Raw genomic sequence first — 21,752 nt, forward strand, 5'->3', positions numbered from 1 at the left:
ACAAGACCACAGCACTAAATGCCCCATCCTGTCTTTTCTTAAACACCTCCAGGGGTGTGACTCCACCACCTCCCTGGGCAGCCCACTCCAATGTTTACTCACCTTTTCCAAGAAGAAATTTCTTCTAATATCCAACCTAAATCTCTCCTGGTGCAGTTCAAGACTAGGGCATAGATACTGCAAATATCTATGTGATTGAGCAACTCTCTTCTAGAAAGTACTTCTGAAAGATGTAGATTCACTAATGTTCTGGTGGTTTAGATCTAGTAGGATAATTATTAACGAAATTAATTGTATAATTTTGCTGTGTTGAATCCTATTGCTAAAGTGTGTGTCCTTTTCATTATTTCAGGAGATCTATCAGTGGTGTGGCTCATCATGCAACAAGTATGAGAGGCTGAAGGCTACACAGGTTGCTGTTGGCATTCGGGACAACGAACGAAACGGAAGGTCCAAGTTAATTACTGTGGAAGAAGGCAGTGAGCCAGACCGGCTCATAGAGGTATTGTGACGTGCAAACCTGTTGCTGACATAGCTGTAAATAAAAAGTTTTTGCACCTCAGGAGCTAAATCAGATTGGGCTGGTGCTAGGAGTGATGCTAGATAAAGGGTGTAGTAGGCCAGTTTATACCTTTTCCTTCCTTCCTTATCCAGGCAGTGTTAAGTTAATTGGGCAATACAGTCTGAGATAATTGATCATCTGAGAATACTTTTACAAGAACAAATGTTTGCTTTACCGAGTTAGCTGTACAGTGACTGAATTAACACCATGGCTCACACCAGAGCACACCATCAGCTCTGTGTGAGGAAGAAGCATCCATCTGGGACAGCACCAAACAAGGAAAGATACAGAATTACTGTGTGTAGAAAGTAAAAGAATGTGGCAAATTGCTTATTGATTTGACTGGGGGCCAAGCACGCTGCTTTGCATACTTCTGCTTCTATTTCAAGATCATAGGACCCTGGCCTCTAGTAACCTCAGTGAGCCCCTTCCTCATATGTTTAGAAAGTTTAACAATTTACTTAAAATCCCCAGATTTCAAATATCATAACTGAGCTGATCAAAGTAGAGTCAAAGAAAAATTCCCAATTTATGCATTTTTCAGATCTCGAAAAATTAACACTCATGTTGTTACAGGTGGCCCATTAATAAAAGCATTGGCACTTGGCATTTGTGTCCTAAATTAATCTTCTTCCATTCATTCTCTAAAGAGAAGGAAGAGGGAAGCAGGGCCACCAAGCCGTCATTCAATAAAATGGAATATGTACAGCTAGGATATTGTCTTGTACTCCATATTAGGTTCAGGAAGTAAAGCTAATGGTGCATGCAGGAGTGCAGTTATTCTTTGTGCTGCTTTCATTCAGTGTGGTCATATGCAGCATGACTGGTTACTGCCTGAGAGCAAAACAGGTGCTGAGCCACCAGCCCGTGGCCGTGCTGGCTGTGGGGACCCCTTTGGGTGGACTGTCCTTATCCTTGCAAAGACCTTTTCTGCTGTGGGTGTGAGTACAGATGTGGCTGTGTTCAGAAGTAGGGGAGGTGGCACACAGTGTACTGGTGATTTTTGAAGAGGGAAAAAGCCAAGCAAACAATCCTTTGACTGTTTCTTTACTTCCTTGTACAGACTTTCCACACTGGCTCTGATGTGGCACATATTTTACATGTATAACTCTTTTGAAAAGAGCACAGATTGACAAGTGGAGAGCAACCTCCTGCTCCTGATTTGAATCACAGCATGGGTTGCATCCTGTTGCAGCTGTGTCTGGATAGCACTGGGACCCTGCCCCTGGCCACGGCTGCTGCTGCCAAGCCCATCCTGGGGTTACCTCTGGAGGCTTTGAATAGAGCTTCTGGTACACTCATGAGTGACTTGGGAGCATTGATCAGAGCAGCTCCCTTTGCTCCTTTCGTGGTGCAGGTGCAGATAAGTTGGACTTCTGTGCTACCCCGGTGAGGACACGGGCCAGCTGCAAGCTGCCTCCCTGCCATCCCACTCCATAGGCTCAGAGGGGAAGGGATATGCTGCCCTTGCCCCTGCATCTCTTTGCCAGACTTCCATTTGTGTGCAACTGTTGTTTTGTAGCAACCTTGACACATGGTTAAGAGCAGGAAAACACCAAGATGGCATTTTGATCCTGAACTGCGTTGTTATTGTATCAGGGAATAAATTTTTTCTTCACTTGCACAGCAGTGTATGAAGAAGTTTCTGCTTTTCTTTTAGGATTCTGACTATGGAGGAAACAGAAATGGGTAGTTCAAGGCAATTAGATTAACTGCTTTTATTGCTGCCACTGTGATGAGCCCAGTTTGAGTGTGTCTGCAGTCAGGGTTTGTTTTCTCTTCTGCATTGTGCTAGCCTTGTTTTACAAGTGCTGGTTCCATAACACGGTCTGCAGCTCAGCTGTGGCTGTCCCAGTCCACTCTGAAATGTGCTGCTAAGAAGTCAGGAGGGTAGTTAACCTCACAAACATGTAAAATTTATTAATCCTTACTCCTGCTCGAATTGTTTCCAGTTCCTGGTACTCTTTGTTTGTATTTCTCCTTCCTTCCACAAAATTGTCTCTTAACTTGCTGTTATACTCTCCCAGGCTAACTCCTGTTGAGCTAACATTGTGTTTGTTTCTTCTCTCTACATCAGGAAGGGTGGATTTTTGGCATCTCCAGCTTTCTTAGAAAAAGCTTGATTTATTTTCTAGGGAAAAGAATTACATACTTTAAATATTCATTTTGTCATCCCGTACGCCACTCAGATCAGAAAGAGATTTCCTAAAATTATCTCCTCTGACAAATGTCAGGAATGATTCCCCTTCCTGTGAGCTAGAAATCTGCTTCCATATCAGTGGCCAAACTTGCTTGTGGAGTGCCAGTGGAAGCTTCAGGCAGGGGCTGGCATACCCACCATGAGTACCAGCAGAAAGAGCCAATACTGATTTAATTCCTGCTCCATTAGCACAGAACTGTGATTCCCTACAGAAAAGCAGGACTTCTGTGCCTGCATCCCACCACAAAGGCAAGACACAGGCTGGCTAAACTAACCCTGCCACACTTCTGTCCTGCTGCAGGATTAGCAGAGGCAGCAGTGCTGTGATGAGGAGGTGTTTCCCAGCCAGTCCACTGTCCTGCTGGGGGCTGTGGGTGAGGTGAACTTGTCTGATAAGGGCTGTTACTGCTCCCAGGTACCATTTTTAGCAGTGGGAACAGGCAGCAGTGCTTGAATTTGCCCATGGGAGAGAGCTGTCTGGAGCTGCTGTAGGACTGGATGAATTGCTGTGGCAGACCAGCAAGACACAACTCGCTTGCCCTGGGAAAGGAGCATTACTAGAAGCTGGGTATGTGAGCAGCTTTGACATCAGCAAGCCCTTTTTCATCTGCCACCACAGGCCACACAGTGACCATCCTGTGCTTGCACTCTGGAAACACAGTGTGATACTCACTCTGGAAAGCTCAGACTTGCAGCAGGTGTGCAGAAGTTCTCACAAGATGCTTCAGGGATCACTAGAACTCTGACTGTGAAGACAAAGCAGAAGCTTTCTGTGCATGCACATCAAAGATATTTATGTATCTGGCTTCATCTCCGTGTTTAGAAGGTGAAGCCAGATACATAATTCTGGCTTTAGGTGCCACATTTGGTGAGGTAAATTTAGGTGAGGTAGTGACTGCCAGGTTTAGAGAAGCAGTGTTGTATAGGGCTGCTACCTTGGAAAATTAAGAGAAACAGACCACCTTGGACAAATTGCTGCTGTTGCTGTGATTGGTCACCAGTGTAAACTGAACATTAAAAAAATCACCAGGTGTCAACTCTGTGCTGATTTTCACATGTCAACAGCTGAATAGTTATCCATTCTGCTGAATCTCACACTTGAATGTTGGAATTGTGTTACAGAAATTTTTTTACCTTCATGGCACCAATCCAAAATCAGATCTTAGCAATGCTTGACACAGTGTGGTAGCTGCTGCCTGTGCTATCACTGATATTTATCCTTCTCACAGCTTGCAGTGGTAAGCAGAGGTCTCACAGCACTACTTTTAGTTGCCCAAAAGATTGCTGAGGACTGAGAGCAGCTAAAGTAATTAGAAGCCATGCTCAGGACAGGCAATTTTCTGCTCTAATTTTGAAGAGATAACAAAATTGGAGAAGCTGTATTTTAAAAAGTTTCCCATAATGTTGTTATTTAATATTGTGGAGTAATGGCAAACTAGAAAAACAAGTAATCAGAAATTAGTGTATTTGTGAAGGTTTCTAGTCTGCCAGCAACCTGAACGTGCTTGTAGTAATACAGGAAGCATAGAAGCATTCAGTTCTGAGTCACTCAAGGAAAAGACACCAAATCCTCCATTTGTTGTGCAGCAATCCCTTGATCTGGCATCATAATTGTAGAGATGAAGTAGAGGGGAGGAGAAAGTCTTAGTGTATTTGTTTTCCTCTATTTGTGTAATTTGAAACATTAGACACCCTAAAATATGTTTATGTTGATAGTACTTTCTCTCTACATAGACTCACCTCCCTGTAGTACATTTCAAGTATGTTGAGCAGCTGTGTCAGTCTGCAGGGTATGAGAGCCAATGAAAAAGTAGGATAGACTGAGTTCTACCTAAACTAAATGTTAAGCCTGCATCTGCCCCCTCTACTTAATATGTCATGTTCAGTTAACACTTTTCAAGATGCTTCTGTTTTCTCTGAGCCTGTCTGATTCATAGAATTTATTGTTCCCTTACACAACTCCCTCAAAACTGCAACTCTTGATATTATATGATTGCTGTGGGTTTTACTGCTGAGACTTTTTGTTGTGGTTTTGTAAAGGTTTTTGATTTTCATGACTGAAAACAATGAAACCAGAGAAAAACAGCTGAAGTTCAAAACCACAAAAAAAATGAATCATCTTGTTAGTATGCATCTTTGGAATCACTCCTCTGCCTTCAAACATAAAGCTCTGCCACTTTTATTTACTCAGCATTTGCAGTAGTCATGTGCCTGTTATTGTCAGCTTTCTAGAGCCCTTACCAACAGGTGGGTGCAAACCTCTCTTAAAATAGTTGTGTAAAGATTCAGATGGTGTAAATACCGAGCAACAGGGAGACCTGTTCCTCCTTGCTGGCAAAGCAGCCTTTCTCCTCCCTGCTCTTTCTTCAAAGCCCCTAAGCAATGGTTAATCATGAGAATTGCTGAGTGCCATTGTATTCAGCGACGATTGTTTTTGCCTATGGTGTGAATAAATACTATGGGTGAATGGTCTGATCATATTACAGCCAGTCACACCTTCCTACCTTTGTAGCTGGAAAGGGACTGGCAGCACTGTGCAGTGCTAACTCAGCCCTGTGAACAGAATCCCAAGTGCACAGACAATAGAGAGATTGCATTGCAAATGCAAGTTACAGAGGCTCTAGACTCTAAAGACCCAAATAATGCAAACATGTTGAAAACATGAAGCTCCAGTAGTCCTTAAATTAATTGGATATATGTCTGCCCATATGGATAGAAGAGCAGGATCACTTCTTCCTTTCTTATTAAACTCAAGCCCTTAAAAATTATTTTTTACAAACCAAAGATAATTTCCAAGGACAGCATGGAGCACAGTGAGGTAGCTGGGGAAAATTGAGGCTTGCCTTGACAGGTTAAGTGGGTGTGAGAGTGCAAGGACATGTTGCTCTGAAGGAGCTGTGCAGGTTCCTGCAGTCCCTGGCCCTGTCACATGGATCCTTACGTAAGGCTGGAAGAGCAGCACGTGCCCCACTGGCGAGGGTACTGGTTTGGTACCTGCTTCTTTCCCAGAGCCAGCAAGAGCAGGATCTGTCATCACAGCTCTGAAAAGGCAAAAAACTGCTCTTGCTACTCTCAACATTTGTGTTCCTTCTTGTTCCCTTGCTTTTGGTGGTATTATGAGCTCAAGTCATGCTAAGGGCAGTTTTGTTTGTTTTGAATACAGAGGAGTGAAGGAACAGTGGAATGGGTGATGCGAGAGGAGGAAGAGGGGTAACTTTTTAGAATAATACTCTATTCTAAGTTTCTGTGTACTACAAATTCCCGGCATTTGTTAGGGATTAAACAATTGTTTAATCATGTAGCTTGTACGCAGTTTTACTCAAAGGCTACATGTTCATCAGCTCTGAACTGCATGTAACTGTCAGGCCCAGCCTGATCTGTTCACAACCAAAAAAATGTCCAAGATGAAAAGTAATGAAGTCCTATCTATGGCTTTGGAAATATGTAAAGCAAAGTAATGTCTTCTATTATCTAAATTGAGACAACTGGAGAAAAATAGACATTATTCCAAGGAATTTAGTGAAATAAATACTAGAAATGAATTTCAGTCCCAGGGTAGAGGCAGTATTGAACAGTCACGTACAAAGGAAAATTAATGCATTGAGAGAGGGATGAGAACAATGGAAGTTGTACCAGATCCCAGTGCAAAGACTTAGTAACCCAGGCACACAGAGCAGTCAACTACATTTTAATGAGAATACAAAGACTTAAGAAAGCTGATGCACAGAAAATAGCAGAACTACTAGCTGTAGTTTCTATTAGTAGTTGTATTGGCTACTCAAATGAACAGACAGCTTTCTCAGGCTGCTTTGAAACTATGGGTCAAATTTACCCCTCAAGAACACAAATATGCTGCTTCACTGGAGTGATTTTGGGTATAGGTAGGTGCCAGCAAGAATTTGGGTCCTGTCATTTTGATCAGTTTGTTGGATACAACTCAAAATAGTCCAGGAGAATAAACCTGCAGGGATAAAAATCTTACACATGACTGTGCACCTTTCATAGCAACACCTGTTCAGTCTGAGGAGTGGCAGTTCACCGATTCCAGTGTTTAATTAAGCTTTATGATGGCTGTGAAAATGGGTACAAAGTGCAAACGCCTTGCCCTTCAGAGTGCCAGTTTCAAACTGTCAAAACCAGGAGTTCTTTACAGTGTTGGAGCCTATCTCCTTCATTAAGGACAATCCCTTTTCTTGATGCAAATTTACATTTAAATGACTAAATTACACAAATCATACTCAGACAAAAACTTGCATGGCCTGGGTTCCAGTACATCTTAGCTGCTTGGCACTAGCTGAGCATTTGGCCCAGCGTTTTTCCCAGACCCGTGTAGAAGATCAAGAGGAGTTTGGCCAGAGAATGGCAGAAGCTGGTAAGGAGGAATCTTCCTAAAGGTTGGGGGTTTCCCATAATATTCTTCAAGCTGCAGTTTTCAGTCTTGGCTGCCTGAAGCCAGGTACTTAAATGACAGGGAACTGAATAGGAGCTGCAGGTGGCAAACACATCTGTAAGCCAGGCTTCTAATTAGGTCTCTAAATATGGATTTCAATGCCTGCATTAGAAATTTAATTTCAGAAAAGAAAATGTTCAGGTGTATCATACTGCATGGCATGAGCTAAATTCTTTATGAACAACTCTACTGGCAGGTGGTTGAAAACCTAATTTCTTATGCTGGGAAAGTTGCTTCTAAACTAGGTATTCTAGGGAATTTCTAAGATCTTAATGATTTTCTGGAAGTGCTTATGATCAAATGTGTCTCATTTGCATTCTTCTGGGTGAGAAAACTACTCATCTTTGTTATGTTTCCTTCTTTAGCAGATGTAGCACTCGCAGGGCTACCACATAAGTCAATTGTAATCTTATAATTACATGTTAGAATATGAATAGAGTTTGAAATGCTTTTTTTCCTTTCTGTGCTATACTACCAAGAAATCTATTGGTGAAAAAGTACTATAATTTTCACTTATTAAATGAGCATAATTAAGAGAAGGTCAAAGACAAGAGATGTCAGCACTTATCCCCACGTGGGATTGTTAGCTCTTATTTCAAGGTACTTTCTTGCAACAGGGGAATTTCATGGAGAAGACCTGAAAGGGTAGATTTTCTTTGCTGTATAAAAAGTTCTGAAATAGTTTCTTCCTGGAAATCTTGTATCTCCCTAACAGAAATGCACCTGGAAGGGGTTTTTTTTCCTGTTTTGTTTTTTTTCTGTAGGTTTGTCTTCTCCCAGCCCCATGGAGAGCAACTGGGTTCTGTGTGCAAGGTTACCTTTGAATTTTCCTTAGTGAAAGTTCTGTAGTGCAGGAAGAACTCAGGGAGGAAAAACTTTGTACATTGTTTTGTTGGTTTTTTTTTAAAAGAACTCCACATGTGCACAGATTGCTGCTCCCTGTCCAGACCATGTAAAACTAGAATAAGAGTCCTCTCATGTTTGGGCCAGAATGAAGCACAGCTGTATGGAAGAAAGCATCCCATGTGTTGGGGGATCAGTTCAGTATTTTCACCACCACAGTGTGTGATGCTGAAGAAATCTGTAAATATAATTATTGCAGGTACTTCAAAGCAGGCTGTTAGGGCCAGGTTTTCTGCGTACACAGCTGCCTGTGACTTTGTACTGTCTGGCTTTACCTTTAAAAATAAAAGGTAGGTAAATTAAAATGGATTTAAATACTGCAGTAATGAGTGCTGCAGCTTCTCACTCTGAAGAACTATAAATCATAGCTGAACATTTTGGCTCCTTTACACAGAATTTTAGGACATGTAGGAACTTAAATACATAAATCTCTTAGTGGAGGGCACCTAAACTAGCAGGAGGAAATTATTTTCAAAGAGCTAAGCAGGATATATCTCCTAGACAACCAGGTGAAAGGAACATTCTTCCTCCCTGTGGTAATAAATATTTAATTTATTTCAAGCATCAGCAGGAGTCATTAGAGAATATCTGTCAAAATACTCTCTGAATTGCTTTCTTAGAGTCCAATCTGTGCTCTGTCTTGGACCAAAGAGTTTGGTGTCCTACCAGAGAGGATCCCCTGGCATATCTGGTCTGTTTGCTGTATGGCACTGGAAATGCTGAGCTTGTGAATACAGCCAGCAGTGCACTCCAAAAATATTCCAATGCCCTGAGTAGCTTTTTCCACCTTCCCCGCTCATGGTCTAAGTGCTGAAACACCTTGCTGCAGCTCCTCTGTCACCCTGATGCTGCTGTGTGTCACAGCTGCCTGCTGCTCTTCCAGCTGCTGTGCATCCCCTGGGAACACTGATTTCCTAGCAGCCAATCGTGGGCTGCTGCCTCCAGCTCAAGCCTCATGGAGTGTTTGCCACACTCCTCTTTTCACTCCCATATCGGTGTGGTCCAGCCACAGCCTTGGGAGCAGCTGCAAAACTGGAGGCACTTAAAGAATGAAAAGCTGAGAGTGTTGTGGATTTTGTCAGATAAATATCCTTTATGGCTGAGGCTCCCTGTTGGCATTAGTTACTGATTTATTTCATTATTATCCAACACATAAGCATGCACTGTCACGTAGCACATAAGATATTTTATCCACAAGGCCTTCAAACAGAGATCTGCCAAGCTGCAAAGGCTTCAGTGTGTACCTCAATTTATGTTCCAATAAAGCAGAAAAAATGGGAAACTCAAGTACACGTGTGAGTGTCTGCAGGCTTTGGGTCCCGTATTTAATACTACTTCTGGTGTCAGAGGATGATGTCAACAAAGGAGTGAGATTAAAAACTTAGGTAGAAAGAATTAGTATAAATGCAAAAAGATGTGGAGGTGATTGTCTAGTTCATTTTTAATTATGCTGCAGGTAGGCAGGTGCTGAACAGCTCAATTCCCTGTGTTCTTTCAGCAGCAGTAATGATTAGAAAATGACTGCTGCATTTCATCGTTACTGCCTTTCACCCTCCTGGTTTCTTAGGCACAGGATCACTGTTCATCTTGGAGACATCCTAAAAGCCAGATATTTGAAGATAATGTAGGCTGGGGGTTTCCTCATTTCATGTACACCCAGTCTTCAAGTAAATAACTAGCTTAGATACTGCCAGCTGTGCAGTCCCAGCAGGACAGAAAGCAGCCTGTTTTACCTTGCAGCCAAACTATCAAAAAAAATAAAATTTGTACTGTCAAGACTGATCCAGACACCTTTTTGTGAACATGTTATCCACGGCCAGTTTCATAGAACAGACAATGTTAGAATATTCTTATCATGTGAGTAAAGGCTTTCTATTCAAATTATCCCAGACAGATATGCAAAGTTGCAAATATTTTATTAAAAGCTGCCAAAGCCTAATGCCCTATTTTTAAGCAGTTAATCACAGAGCTTTGAAAAAAATTATAATTTGCATTTGAAATTCCTGAGACAACAAAAACTGGCTAAAAATGTAGGCCATAATTTGTGCATCAAAAGTGCCATGAGCAGCTGATGTGTTTTGCTGTTTTATAGCAATCTGAAGTCCCACAGAACAGATTTAGACCTTAATGCCAGAAAGTCCTTTTGATAAATTACATGGTAAATGCCAGAAACTAACAGCATGCCAGAATTATATATTAACATAAACCATCCTTTTGCCCATTTCTCAGTGCATTATGGCTATTTCTATCTTATTTTCAATCTGTGTTCAGGAGGGTGGGAGGTTGCCTGCTCAAGGTGAGCATGTAATGAAATCTGTTGTTGCTGGAATTGCTAGTGAGCGGCTGTTTCAGGCAGAAACCCGGTGAGCAGTTCAGTGAAGGGATAAGTTTTTCCTGTTGGGAGTGTAATTTTTTGTGAGACAATGCATATTTGTTCAAATTGATGGAAAGAGTTCCAGGTTACAATAACCAGTAAAATAAGCCTGTTTGGTTATTCATTATCTGACAAATGTCAGAAGTCATTTTTGTCTGGTCCAGAATGTCCTCAGCAGTGGTTGTGCTCCATCAGAGGAACCAGTAACCCCAAACAATTAGAAGTTAAACTGTGGCTATTTACTGCAGCAGAGAGGCCCTAAAGCCACCTTTGCCTGAGGATCCTCTGTGCTGGTACCCAGGGTCAGCCAGGTGGTTACCAGCCTGCATCATGTTCATCCCTTCCTTTCTCTGATGGATTTTTTTCCTGCTTAATACATGTTTGAGAGAATACTTACTTCAGAGAGATGTTCCTTGTAATATTCTTCTCTGCTTTGAAGGTTAATAAAAATCTAAACCTTTATCTACCAATGAGCTCATACTGTGGCTGTTTTTCAGACCTGTAGTCCTGCACAGTGGCTTTATTCCCTGCCACAACCTACACGTGTACCTTGAATTTGTGGACCAGGATATACTTGCTTGTGTCAAAGCATACAGGAAAGTAAATTATGAGCTACTACCCTGACTCTTTTCCAAAAGAAGTAATAAAATGACATTTAGGCAGCTTTAAGCTGTGTAAATTTCCTGCTTTTCTTTCTACTTAGCTTATAAAGATGGTAGTTTGAGAGGTGGGAGTTTGAGTGGTTTTGAGATTTGATCTTCAGGATCACAGCCATGACAAACAGTTCAGTTTCAGACCCAGAAACCTAACCCAAAGTGTGTATATGAAGAAGAAAATCAAACACAATGCTAGTGTACACAAGTTAAACTGTATAAAACTGGTTTTCTTTCTTAATTGACCTTCACTTGACATGCTGTTCAGGTATTGTTTTCCTAGGTGGATTTTCAGCCTCACTGAACTCCTTAAACTTCTTGCTCCCATTAAATCAATATAAGCTATTTTATGATGCAGAGCTGGCTTCTCCAGTTATGAAGAAAATATTTGCCAAATTTCTTTTAATTGACTTCATTTTAAATTATTTACCTTGTCACATTCCTTCTGATGTAAAACTTCTTGTCTGTATTTCTTCTTTTTTTAAGGGTGGAGTTTCATTTCTGAGTAAAAGCATTGGCTCATATTGCACTTATCTGAGGGGGTGCAGATATTTACAGAGAAGAGCTTGTGCACATGCAAATATGAAGCAGGTTTTGCAGGCAGGATAAGCTACATTGCATTTACCACAAGTGAACTTGGGCAATTGTAGAGGAACTGATGTTCTCTTGGTTTGCATAATGGTAGTCTTGTAATGACCTAAGAGTGTCAACATAGAAGTCTAACAGAACTTAAAAACCCCAACATTTTAAGATTAATGCAGATTAACTTCCTGTTATATGCCTTCAGACAAGATCTAAAGGTATGGAGTTAATGAATACTTCTGCTAAAACAATGCTAAACCCAAAGAATGAAGACGGTGGGGCATGGATATGCTTTCAGGGCCCCTGATTACTCTTTCTATTGCTGTTACTGTAGTAATGAATAATGATAATATGATAAACATAATAATGATGATGATTTAAAAAGCGGTTTCAGGGCCTGTGTGTGCAGCTGTACATTTATGAGATCTAAGGTGGGAAGTTTGCCAGGGTGGTTGGGCATCTGGGGAGCAGTGTGGCTAGGTTGTCTTGTGTGTATCCAAGAGAGCATTGCTATTTCCAGGTGGATTTTTGGCTCTGAGTTCTTGGCATGTTTGTGAGTCAGGGTCTCGCACCTCAGAGCACGCAGGAGAGCCAGCCTGGGGCTGTCAGCACACTGTGTTGTTTGTGCATCAGAATTGTTTTGGAGGTTTTTTGTTTTTGGAGTTTTTTTCCCTTTACTGTAGATGCCTGATTAAGCAGAGCACTAGTGAGTACAAACTTCTGAGAGTTTTGTTAACAGAATTCTTTCACTCTCTTATTGGTTACTGAAAGTGAAGTGTCAGCATACGGTGTTGATTCAGAGGAGCAGGCTGTCTGTGCAGAAAGGATTATATGAGCATAGTCCTGTGTAAATCACTGCCATAGGATTTGTGTGAAACTGAGAGTATATGTATATGAGTATCAGAAGATCCAGTGTCCTTCAAATGGTCTGTTGGTATAAATCATTTCATTGGGGTACCTTACTGCAAAGCTTTGGGAGCCTGCGACTGCAGTCTCAGCTAGAGTGATCTGTTTTCTTTTTGATCTATCACATGGGAATTACCTGTAAAAAGGGAGGTGCCCCAGAGAGCTATAACTGAGCCAGCAGATGCTTATGGAATGATACAAGCCAATTTCAGCATAGCAGTTAGCTGTTGTTTCAATACTGTTGTAATCTTACTCATAAAACTATTAATTTTCATAACATGCAGACATACACATGTGGAGCCATAGCATGGGAGTCTGCCTTAGGAGAAGTAAAGACAACTTCTCTGGAAGGCATTTCTTTGGGAAAGAACATTATTTCAGCATTTTTTCATGCTTTGTGTTTAAGTATGGAGTTTTTCCTTCCATGATTTGTCTAATCCTCCAAGACAAGACAAACTGACAACAAATAAATGCATGTTGGAAGCTGCATAAACTGTTCCTAGCAATAGAGATGTGGACTGACTATATATATTTCATACAATACCACTTAATGTAGTGAGTATATATCTATATGTATGTATGCTACATGTCTTCACAGTTGGTGTCTTCACAGGCCTTAGGCCATTTAACCTTGTTACCATCTTCTGATTTTAATACCAACATGTGCAGGTACCACTAGTGATTCAGCTCAAGGCATTTTCTGACAGCTGTGTTGGCTGCACAGCCCTCCTCACAAGTCCTAGCTTTTCTTCCCTGGTGTGAGGAGAAGCACGTTGTGTCTTTCTTAATGCTGATCACCACAATGCCAGGATCTACAAGCAACTGTGGCTTAAAATGCAGGAGAAGGGGACACTCTCAAGGCCCTTCTCCATTTGTTTTTGTGCTCTTCTGAGCAAAAGAATCACAGAAATTAATAATTTGTATTTTCTGTTTGCCTGTGCTGAAGCACAGGGCTTGAGAAGCTAGGCAGAGAAGCTCTCTTTGGCCAGAGAAGCTGCTGTGCAAGCTGCTGTGCAATGAGTTGAGGGGTTTCCCTGGAACAAGAATGTCTCCTATCTCTAACTGCACCTGCACAAAGGGGGCTCTAACCCCTCTCCCCGTGTCAGTACCCATGAACTGAGATTTTCTACGACCAGCTTTGTGAGTTTGACAATAATTCTCTATCTACTTCAGAAAAACATTTCTGCATTTGGTTTTACGACAGCAACTGGTTAGGCCAGCAATCTAACCTGTGCTGGGCCCCAATTTAAAACCCAATTTTTAAATTATAGGGGCTGCTTACTTTAATTGCCACCAGAATGCAGCACCCAGACCTAGCTGTAAATAGAGAGGCTGCTTCTGTCAAGATGCTTTCACAAACACCAACAGGCACTATTTGCTTTGAAACATTCAGTATGACACTTGCATAGTTAAAAGAAAAAAAGGGATTTTGTATCAACATGCATGACTTACAAAGATGCTGCAAAATAATTGTGCTGCCACAGGTATTCTATAGGCACAGCAAGGGAAAACACTGACTTTAACTGTGTCAGAAGCCAACATTTTTGTGGGGTTTTTTGGGTCTTTTCTTAGTTTGTTTTGGAGGTTTTTTGTTTTTTGGGGTTTTGAGGTTTGTTTTTTTTCTTTTACTGTAAATGCCTAATTAAGCAGAGCACTAGTGAGTACAAACTTCTGAGAGTTTTGTTAACAGAATTCTTTTACTCTCTTATTGGTTACTGAAAGTCAAATGTTACAGAACCCTCAGACTTGTTCTGTGTTGTTCAGGTAAAGATGTATGCCTGTTATTTGGCATTTTGTGACCCTGGCATTACAAAGACAGGTAGGAAGGGAAACATTTTTAGAAACCTGGTGCCAGTAAAGTGCATATGCCCACTGTTGTAGCTGTTCACCAGGTGGCACTCTGTTGTGGACATGGAGCCCAGCTTGGCCTATAGAGCAGTAAATCTGCAGCCATGTAGTGTAAATTCAGGAAATGCTGACTGACAGCTACTGAAGAGCTATGGACAACATCTTTCTTAAACAGGACATTGCTTTCTTGTATTCAGCAAATCACAGATAAAATTTTCTAGCTTAAACTGCAACAATCACACTTGAAAAAGCTATTTTTTTAGTTTATTGTATTTTACTTTACTATTTTACTGACTTTACCAAGTAAGAAAACTCCACAGATGGCAGATTTCTATTAAATATTTATTCTATATTGTTTTTCTTTCCAAATTGTTTGCAGCTGTATGCTTTGTTCTGCTTCCCTGTTATCAAATATTTACAAGGCTTTTTCCTGTGACTCCACATTATATTGCACAGCATTTTATACAGCTAATGCACAAGTTCACAGGAAGGCTGGTACTGCCCTTGTACTTTGTGGTAATATTTAGTCTCTCAGACATATCAATTACTACCTTCACTCTGGGACATAATTTCATAGGAATTCATAGTATTCTGCATGTAACCTTTGGATCCGTCCACATATATGAGTCATTAGGGAAAGATCATCAAGAAAGGGTAACTAGGACTTAATAATGACTACCTGACTTAACATATTCTTGATGAACCTCTGTAAATTTCTTGTAGTGATAGTTGTTATAATATTGCCCGTGGTGTAAAACTATTACAGTAGTTTAAATTGATATTCTAGTAGTAGAGCAAGAAAATGTTTTTCTCACACCGTAAATTATTTTCAAGACCCTAGCTAAATTTTCCCCTTAAAATGGGATTAAGAATCTGTAATTTTGAAGATTAATGAACTCATCATATGATATTTTATATTGCTAATTGAATTACTCTATAATTTCAGCTAATATATTTCATTCTGTCAGTTTTAATTTTAGTATTGTTAAACATTTTAAGAGTAATGCCATTCCAAAAATTACAATATGTGCTTGACAACAGTTCAGAAGTTACTGGGAAGAAAAAATGAAGACAGGTAAACACACACATAGAATAGGATCACATACACCTTTCTATGTGTATTTTGTAGTGTATAGACAACCAGCAAATTGACCTGAGGAAAAGACATAATGTAGGTATAAAGTTACTGGAGATTTTAAAAAATTATCTGTATGTTTGTGTTAGTTATGAGTTTGGCTTTAGATTGTCTCATATATAAAGATGATGATCCCAATTATTCAGTTTCTGCGACAATACATTAATGTACAGATGTTTATGCTGCAGCACCTACTCTCTCTCTGCATTGACTTCGTAATTCTCTCATACAGGTTTTAGGGAACAAGCCAGAGCTTCCTGAGTGTGATGATGATGATGATGAGCTGGCTGATGTCACAAACAGGAGAAGTGCTAAACTATATATGGTAAGTTGTTTATTTATTTACTTATAATTAGGTATGCTCAACAGTAGTCATGCTTTTATTCATTCCTTCCTCATAGATAGAGTTCTGTCTTCATTTACAAAACTGCTCTTATTTTAGTTTATTTCCAGCCAATGAACAAGTTTCTCAAAGGATGTCAATCAAGACAGTCTGGGTAACTTGAGGGAAAAAAATGGATTACATTTCTGTATGCTCAGGAAACAAGTTGAGCGTGGCCTATGAACCACGCAGAAGGCCTGCATATATGATCAGGACCATTGAAGTAAAACATAACTAAAGAAGGGAAAGTGAATTTTGAATCCTAAAAACTCTCTGAAATTTCTGTGGATATCTGATAAATTAGTGTAAGTACACAGGTCCTACTAACAGAGCTCTGTAAGCTGGATTTAAATGTGTTGCAGTATAACAGTGAGTGTCAAAGGCAAGAAACAGGTCTATGTTGAGCCTTCAAAATAGGTATAATGATTGATTTTTATTTGTTGTGTACAGTGGTAATTTCCTCTTTGTACTTCCATAATATAAAATGCAAGATACAATTATGTGTTTAAAATTAATGTTTAATTATGAAAGGACTGATAGAAAAGTAATTACAATAGTAATAATCTATTTTCAGTAGTAATAACTGGTCTTTTCAGCTATACAGGAGTGATTTTTAAAAAGTTTTAAAGAACTACATGAACTTATAGTGGTGGTAGAGGTTACAAAGCAGATTCTGGAACAGGTCATACATTAGAGTTTCCAGTTAAAGAACAGCAGGTTATAAATGTAGGCAATTCACTTGTTAGTGTCAGTGTAGGACTATTTTATTGTGGTTCCAAATGCTGTTGTTCAGCATGTAGCTGTACCTTTGGCTTCAGTGTGAGTTGCGTGGCAGCAGGGACCATACTAGTGGAAGAGAAATGGATTTATTTTAAGAAGTTGTGAGACAAGGATCCAACAAACTCCCTAAAATTAACACTACGTCTCCCTCTATTGGATGTAAAATGAACTGAAACAAAAAATAATCATTGGCCTACTTCCCAGCAGTACACAAATTTCATATAGCCAGTTATATAGGAATGGCAGCTCATTTTTATATAATTTCAGAAGCAGAAATTAATTTGTCAGTAAAAGCCAGAGTTGATCTAAATTTGAAATTACTGTTTTCTTAGGTGTCGGATGCAAGTGGATCCATGAAGGTGTCCTTGGTAGCAGAGGAAAACCCCTTCTCTATGGCTATGCTTTTGTCTGAGGAGTGCTTCATTTTGGACAATGGTGCTGCCAGGAAGATCTTTGTGTGGAAAGGTAAGAGGTCACTTGTCCTGCACATGCAGAAGCTACGCAGAGATCCCTAAGGAGTTGACACAACACCCTTGGGAAACTAGCAAGAATTTAATACTGGCTGGACACTGTACCCTGCACACAGCTCTTCCCTGGTATGGGCTGTGGACAAGGATTGCTCACTTGTGCAAGGACCTCAAGACTGAGTCTTGTCTAAGGACCCTATTTTTGAGATATCTGTAAGCTTGGGTGATGAAATGCTTATCTAAATGGCAAGTGCAAAGCAAAAGCACAAATAATTCTATGAGTTCTGTATACTGTCATCAAATCCCTATCTCCTGGGACAAAGTCTGGACACTGAACATTCCATTTGGGTAGGTATCTCCACAGAGGTGTGAAATTGAAAGGTCCATGTCCAGGGCATAAATTAAAAGCGTGAGCTTGCAAATACTTTAGATATCTATTTTTTTCCTTGCAAATATTTCCCTGAGGTATCATCAGTTGGCAATTGCTTTGTCTGAATGTTTCCCTGGAGAATACTACTACTGTGGAATTAGGTCCTGACACCTTGTAGCTGGATTGCTGTAGTGCTGACCTTAAATACAGTGCCAGTGCTGAGTATCTCTTTTTTTTTTTTTTTTAGTTTTTCCTTTCTTTTTTTTTTATTTTTTCTTTTTGGTCTGAGGCAGCTTATTAGTTATTCTTTGGCATTTTTATTTTGTTTTACCACATGCAAGACCGAATAATTGCTTGATAGGTTTGTCAAGTCTCTTTAAGTCAGTCCAGGAAGCATTGTAAGCATTTTGTTTGAAAACATTAGGGGAACATTGTGCTCAGATGGCCTATGTCTGTCTATCCCCCTGATTTCCAGTTGTCATTCTATATGACAGCTCCTGAAGAACCAAGCCAACAGGGTCAGGCATAAAATAAATAAAATGTGATTTAGGTATCCTCACTTTGCTGCTGCTGGTAAAAATAATGCGTGGAAAACCCCCATTAGACTGTGAGTCTCACCTTTGCACGGGAGACTGCAGCTATGATCTCTGCTGGAAACCTTCAGGCCGCTAAGGTGAGAAGTGTGAATTACTTCGGAAATGGTCCCATTCAAAGTCGGATACAAATGAATACCTTATCAGAGCACTTGATTAGACTGTGAGGTGTTTGGAATGCAGTCACTGCAGCCTGCTGGGACACAGTTCCTGTGGACGTGTCAATCCCATAGTGTCAATCTAACGCTGAGCAAGGCTGAACAAGGAGCAGTGCATAGGGAAATGGATGAATTGCAAAGCCCAACCAGACAAAACAGGAAGTTTTTTTACTCTTTTGCACTGACTAAAAAAGTGGAGGCAGTTCAGCTTTATTGACCATATTGCAGCCTAGCAAAGGAAGAGTCAGAGAAAAGACCCAGTGAGCCAAGCCGGTGTTATTAACCAGGTTTTATTTTTGTGGAAACACTAAGTAAAACAAAATGCCCCTTTTTCTCTCTTTCTATTTTTTCCCTTTAAATTAACTGTTTCCGAACCTACCAAAGTAATGCTTTGGCCATTCAGCTTCAGGAGAATCTTCTTGCTCATGCTATGTCCAGCATTTGTATTTATTCAAGACTGAGGGAAGAGCAATGTCAAAGAGAACCTGGCTTGAGGACTACTTGTTTTTGAAGGTTCTGTGAGCTTATTGCCCTTTCCAATGTACTGTTATCCTTCTGTTTTAATCAGGCAAAAATGCTAACCCTCAAGAGAGAAGAGCTGCCATGAAGAATGCTGAACAATTCATACAGCAGATGAATTATCCTGCCAACACACAGGTGCGATCTATTTATGGAGGTGGTACCAGGAGAGTTTGAGCTCTGTTAAAAAACATTGTTTTTAAGTCAGTAGAAAAAATACTATTAAGGGCTTGTAAAACATAAGGGCAATATTTTACATATAATATAGAAAAGTTTCTGTTTGGGTAACTGTGTCAGTTCTGTTTTCCTTCTGTTTCACATGTCTTCCTTCATTTCAGATTCAAGTCCTTCCTGAAGGAGGTGAAACACCAATGTTCAAACAGTTTTTCAAAGACTGGAAGGATAAAGATCAAAGCGATGGCTTTGGCAAAGTCTATGTCACAGAGAGAGTGGCTAAAATTGAGCAGATTGAATTTGATGCTACCAAATTACATGAGTCTCCACAAATGGCTGCCCAGCATAACATGATAGATGATGGTTCAGGGAAAGTAGAGGTAATTTTCATGTTGTAATAAATTTTTTCTTATTTAACTAATGTATTCTTCTACTTGTAATGGGCTAAACTGCTGCTCTGTGTTTTAATTTTTACACTGTTGTTTAGATTAGCACTATATTAGTGGAAGTGTTACTTGTAGCATCCCAAAGATACTTTGAAGTGGGAGATGAATGTCAGCTGTATGATGGGTTGTGTTCACTGGTGCTTATGAAAGTCATCAAGAGAAATCAAACACCAGAAATATTACCCCTTTACACAATACCTTGTAAATATTAACTTTAAATAGATTCTTAGTCTAAAGAAAAAACTTCAAGCTCATATCATCTTGAAATCTGGAATGGGAAGACTTGCACTTGGAATCAGAAATCCATTCCATGTCTTTATGTAGGTATCCAATCTGGTTTCTAGAGGAACCTTTGTCCCTATTGTGTCTCTCAGGTAGCCTGGACTTGGAGAGAAAAAGAAGACTGCACAGTCTTTCTAGATCTTTCCATATCCCACTTCAGGACTGTCTTTGGACTACACAGGGCTGGCATGGCATTGCATCAACATGGCCTGTTGAATGCAAATTGCATGTTGGGCTTCTGGAAGAAAAAGAAGGGATGAATACCTACAGTTTCATCAGGGTATTTTCTAGGTTTCTGACCTCACACTTGGAACGGTTGAGCAGCCAATTGTTAGCTGAACTGGGCTGTAGTGAATGAAATAGCAAGAAATCTGCTTAACACCACATTATCTGACTGCAGTGTGCCTCTCCAAAATGATATGTTAGTTTAATGATGGATCATGATGTTGTGCCATGTCATATTGTCACCTTTAGGTGTTAAGAAAGTTCAGCATGGTGTTGTGATCATGTGTGAAAAAAGCATCAAGACAAAGAGAAATGTATTGCAGCCCCTTTTTGATGGTCCTCATTAATTCAGTGAGCGCAGAGTGTATTTGCCTACTTCATGAATAATCCTCCCTGTTTCTATTCAATAACACTTGGGAACAGAAAGGACACTCAAGGGATAAGATAGCAAAACACTTTGTGAAGAGTCTCAGGATGAAGTTCAGCAACCTCCAGTGATTTCCCTGTTTCCCCAGATCTGGCGTGTGGAAAGCAGTGGCCGAGTTCCTGTGGGACCTGAGACATACGGACAGTTCTATGGGGGTGACTGTTACATTATCCTCTACACTTACCCTAGAGGGAAGATCATCTACACATGGTATGTTTGGTTGCCTTTGCACAAACCTGCAGGGTGTGGATATTATTTTATGTTGACTTTATGTTCTTTTGAGTAGAACATATGTAAATATAAGATTGTTCACTGTGAGTTTGTCATACAGCACAAGCTCTGGGTTACTTTGAAGCTAAATTTAACCATTGTCTTTCTCCTTGTCTTCCTCAGGCAAGGAGCCCATGCTACAAAAGATGAACTGACTGCTTCTGCATTTCTGACTGTTCAGCTGGATCGGTCATTAAATGATCAGGCTGTGCAGGTTAGTCTCTTTTGGATAAAATCCAACAGAGCATGTGATACATGCAAATTTTCATGAGAATTGAAAGGAGGAGCTAGCATTTAAAGACTGGAAATGGCAATTTCTCAGGTCTGTATCAAGCCAAGCACCATGGGACCCTTTAAAGTTGCCAGAGATTGCCCATTTGAATTGTCCTTTCTGTATGCAGTTGTCCAAAAGAACATGGATATGCCAGAACCTAAAATTGCCTTTTTGTTTCCTTTGATTTCCACTGTTTTAAAATTAGGTTTCAGTCCTGCTAAGACTTACAAACCCTGTGCATAGCCAGTGGAGACTGAATGATAAGACTGTCCCAGGCCAACTCACTCCAAACAGGTCAATAGTGTGGCAGGTCAATAGCCATGTGGGAGCTCCCTTGTCTCCTTTTGATTGTGGAGGAAGTTGTGATATTTAGCCCAGACAAGACTCCTGACTTTTAGAGGGCCAAAACTGGGAGAACTGAAAGCCACATGAAAGACAGAAGAGGAAAGCCTGCTGGAATTGTGCAACAGGGTCTGGCTATTCCTTGCCTCGTATGAGAAACATACTTTTCTCATCCCATAGTGCTTATAGCTCCATGAAAGCAGGATACACATCCTCACATGCAGAAATGAGGTGTGCAAAGCAACTAAACTGGCAACTGGGTGTGAGTAGATAAGCTAGTCCTTAGCTTAATTGGGTGTGTTCTCCTTATATCACTATTGAGAAGGGGCAGGTAGGTGAAGACCTGAGAGTGAGCTGTAAGATGACAAGGGACAAGCAGAGATTTTCTGTGCAGCAGAAGATAATTCTGTGATTCGTATTTCTTAATTAA

At 40.4% G+C, this 21,752-nt stretch overlaps 1 protein-coding gene across 9 annotated transcripts in view; it reads left to right on the forward strand.

The window, feature by feature from the left end:
* The window catches only part of SCIN (scinderin), a 45,432-nt gene that overhangs the window by 16,672 nt on the left and 7,008 nt on the right, over positions 1-21,752 (forward strand). For all 9 annotated transcript variants that reach the window (XM_064411275.1, XM_064411279.1, XM_064411280.1 and 6 more), the window contains 7 exons: positions 353-502; positions 15,846-15,938; positions 17,108-17,240; positions 18,932-19,020; positions 19,221-19,436; positions 20,525-20,646; positions 20,830-20,920. In XM_064411275.1, the coding sequence (XP_064267345.1) occupies positions 353-502; positions 15,846-15,938; positions 17,108-17,240; positions 18,932-19,020; positions 19,221-19,436; positions 20,525-20,646; positions 20,830-20,920 (894 nt within the window). The remainder of the gene's footprint in view (positions 1-352; positions 503-15,845; positions 15,939-17,107; positions 17,241-18,931; positions 19,021-19,220; positions 19,437-20,524; positions 20,647-20,829; positions 20,921-21,752) is intronic.

This window comes from Passer domesticus, chromosome 1, assembly GCF_036417665.1.
Source record: "Passer domesticus isolate bPasDom1 chromosome 1, bPasDom1.hap1, whole genome shotgun sequence".
In the NCBI taxonomy this organism is placed as follows: domain Eukaryota; kingdom Metazoa; phylum Chordata; class Aves; order Passeriformes; family Passeridae; genus Passer; species Passer domesticus.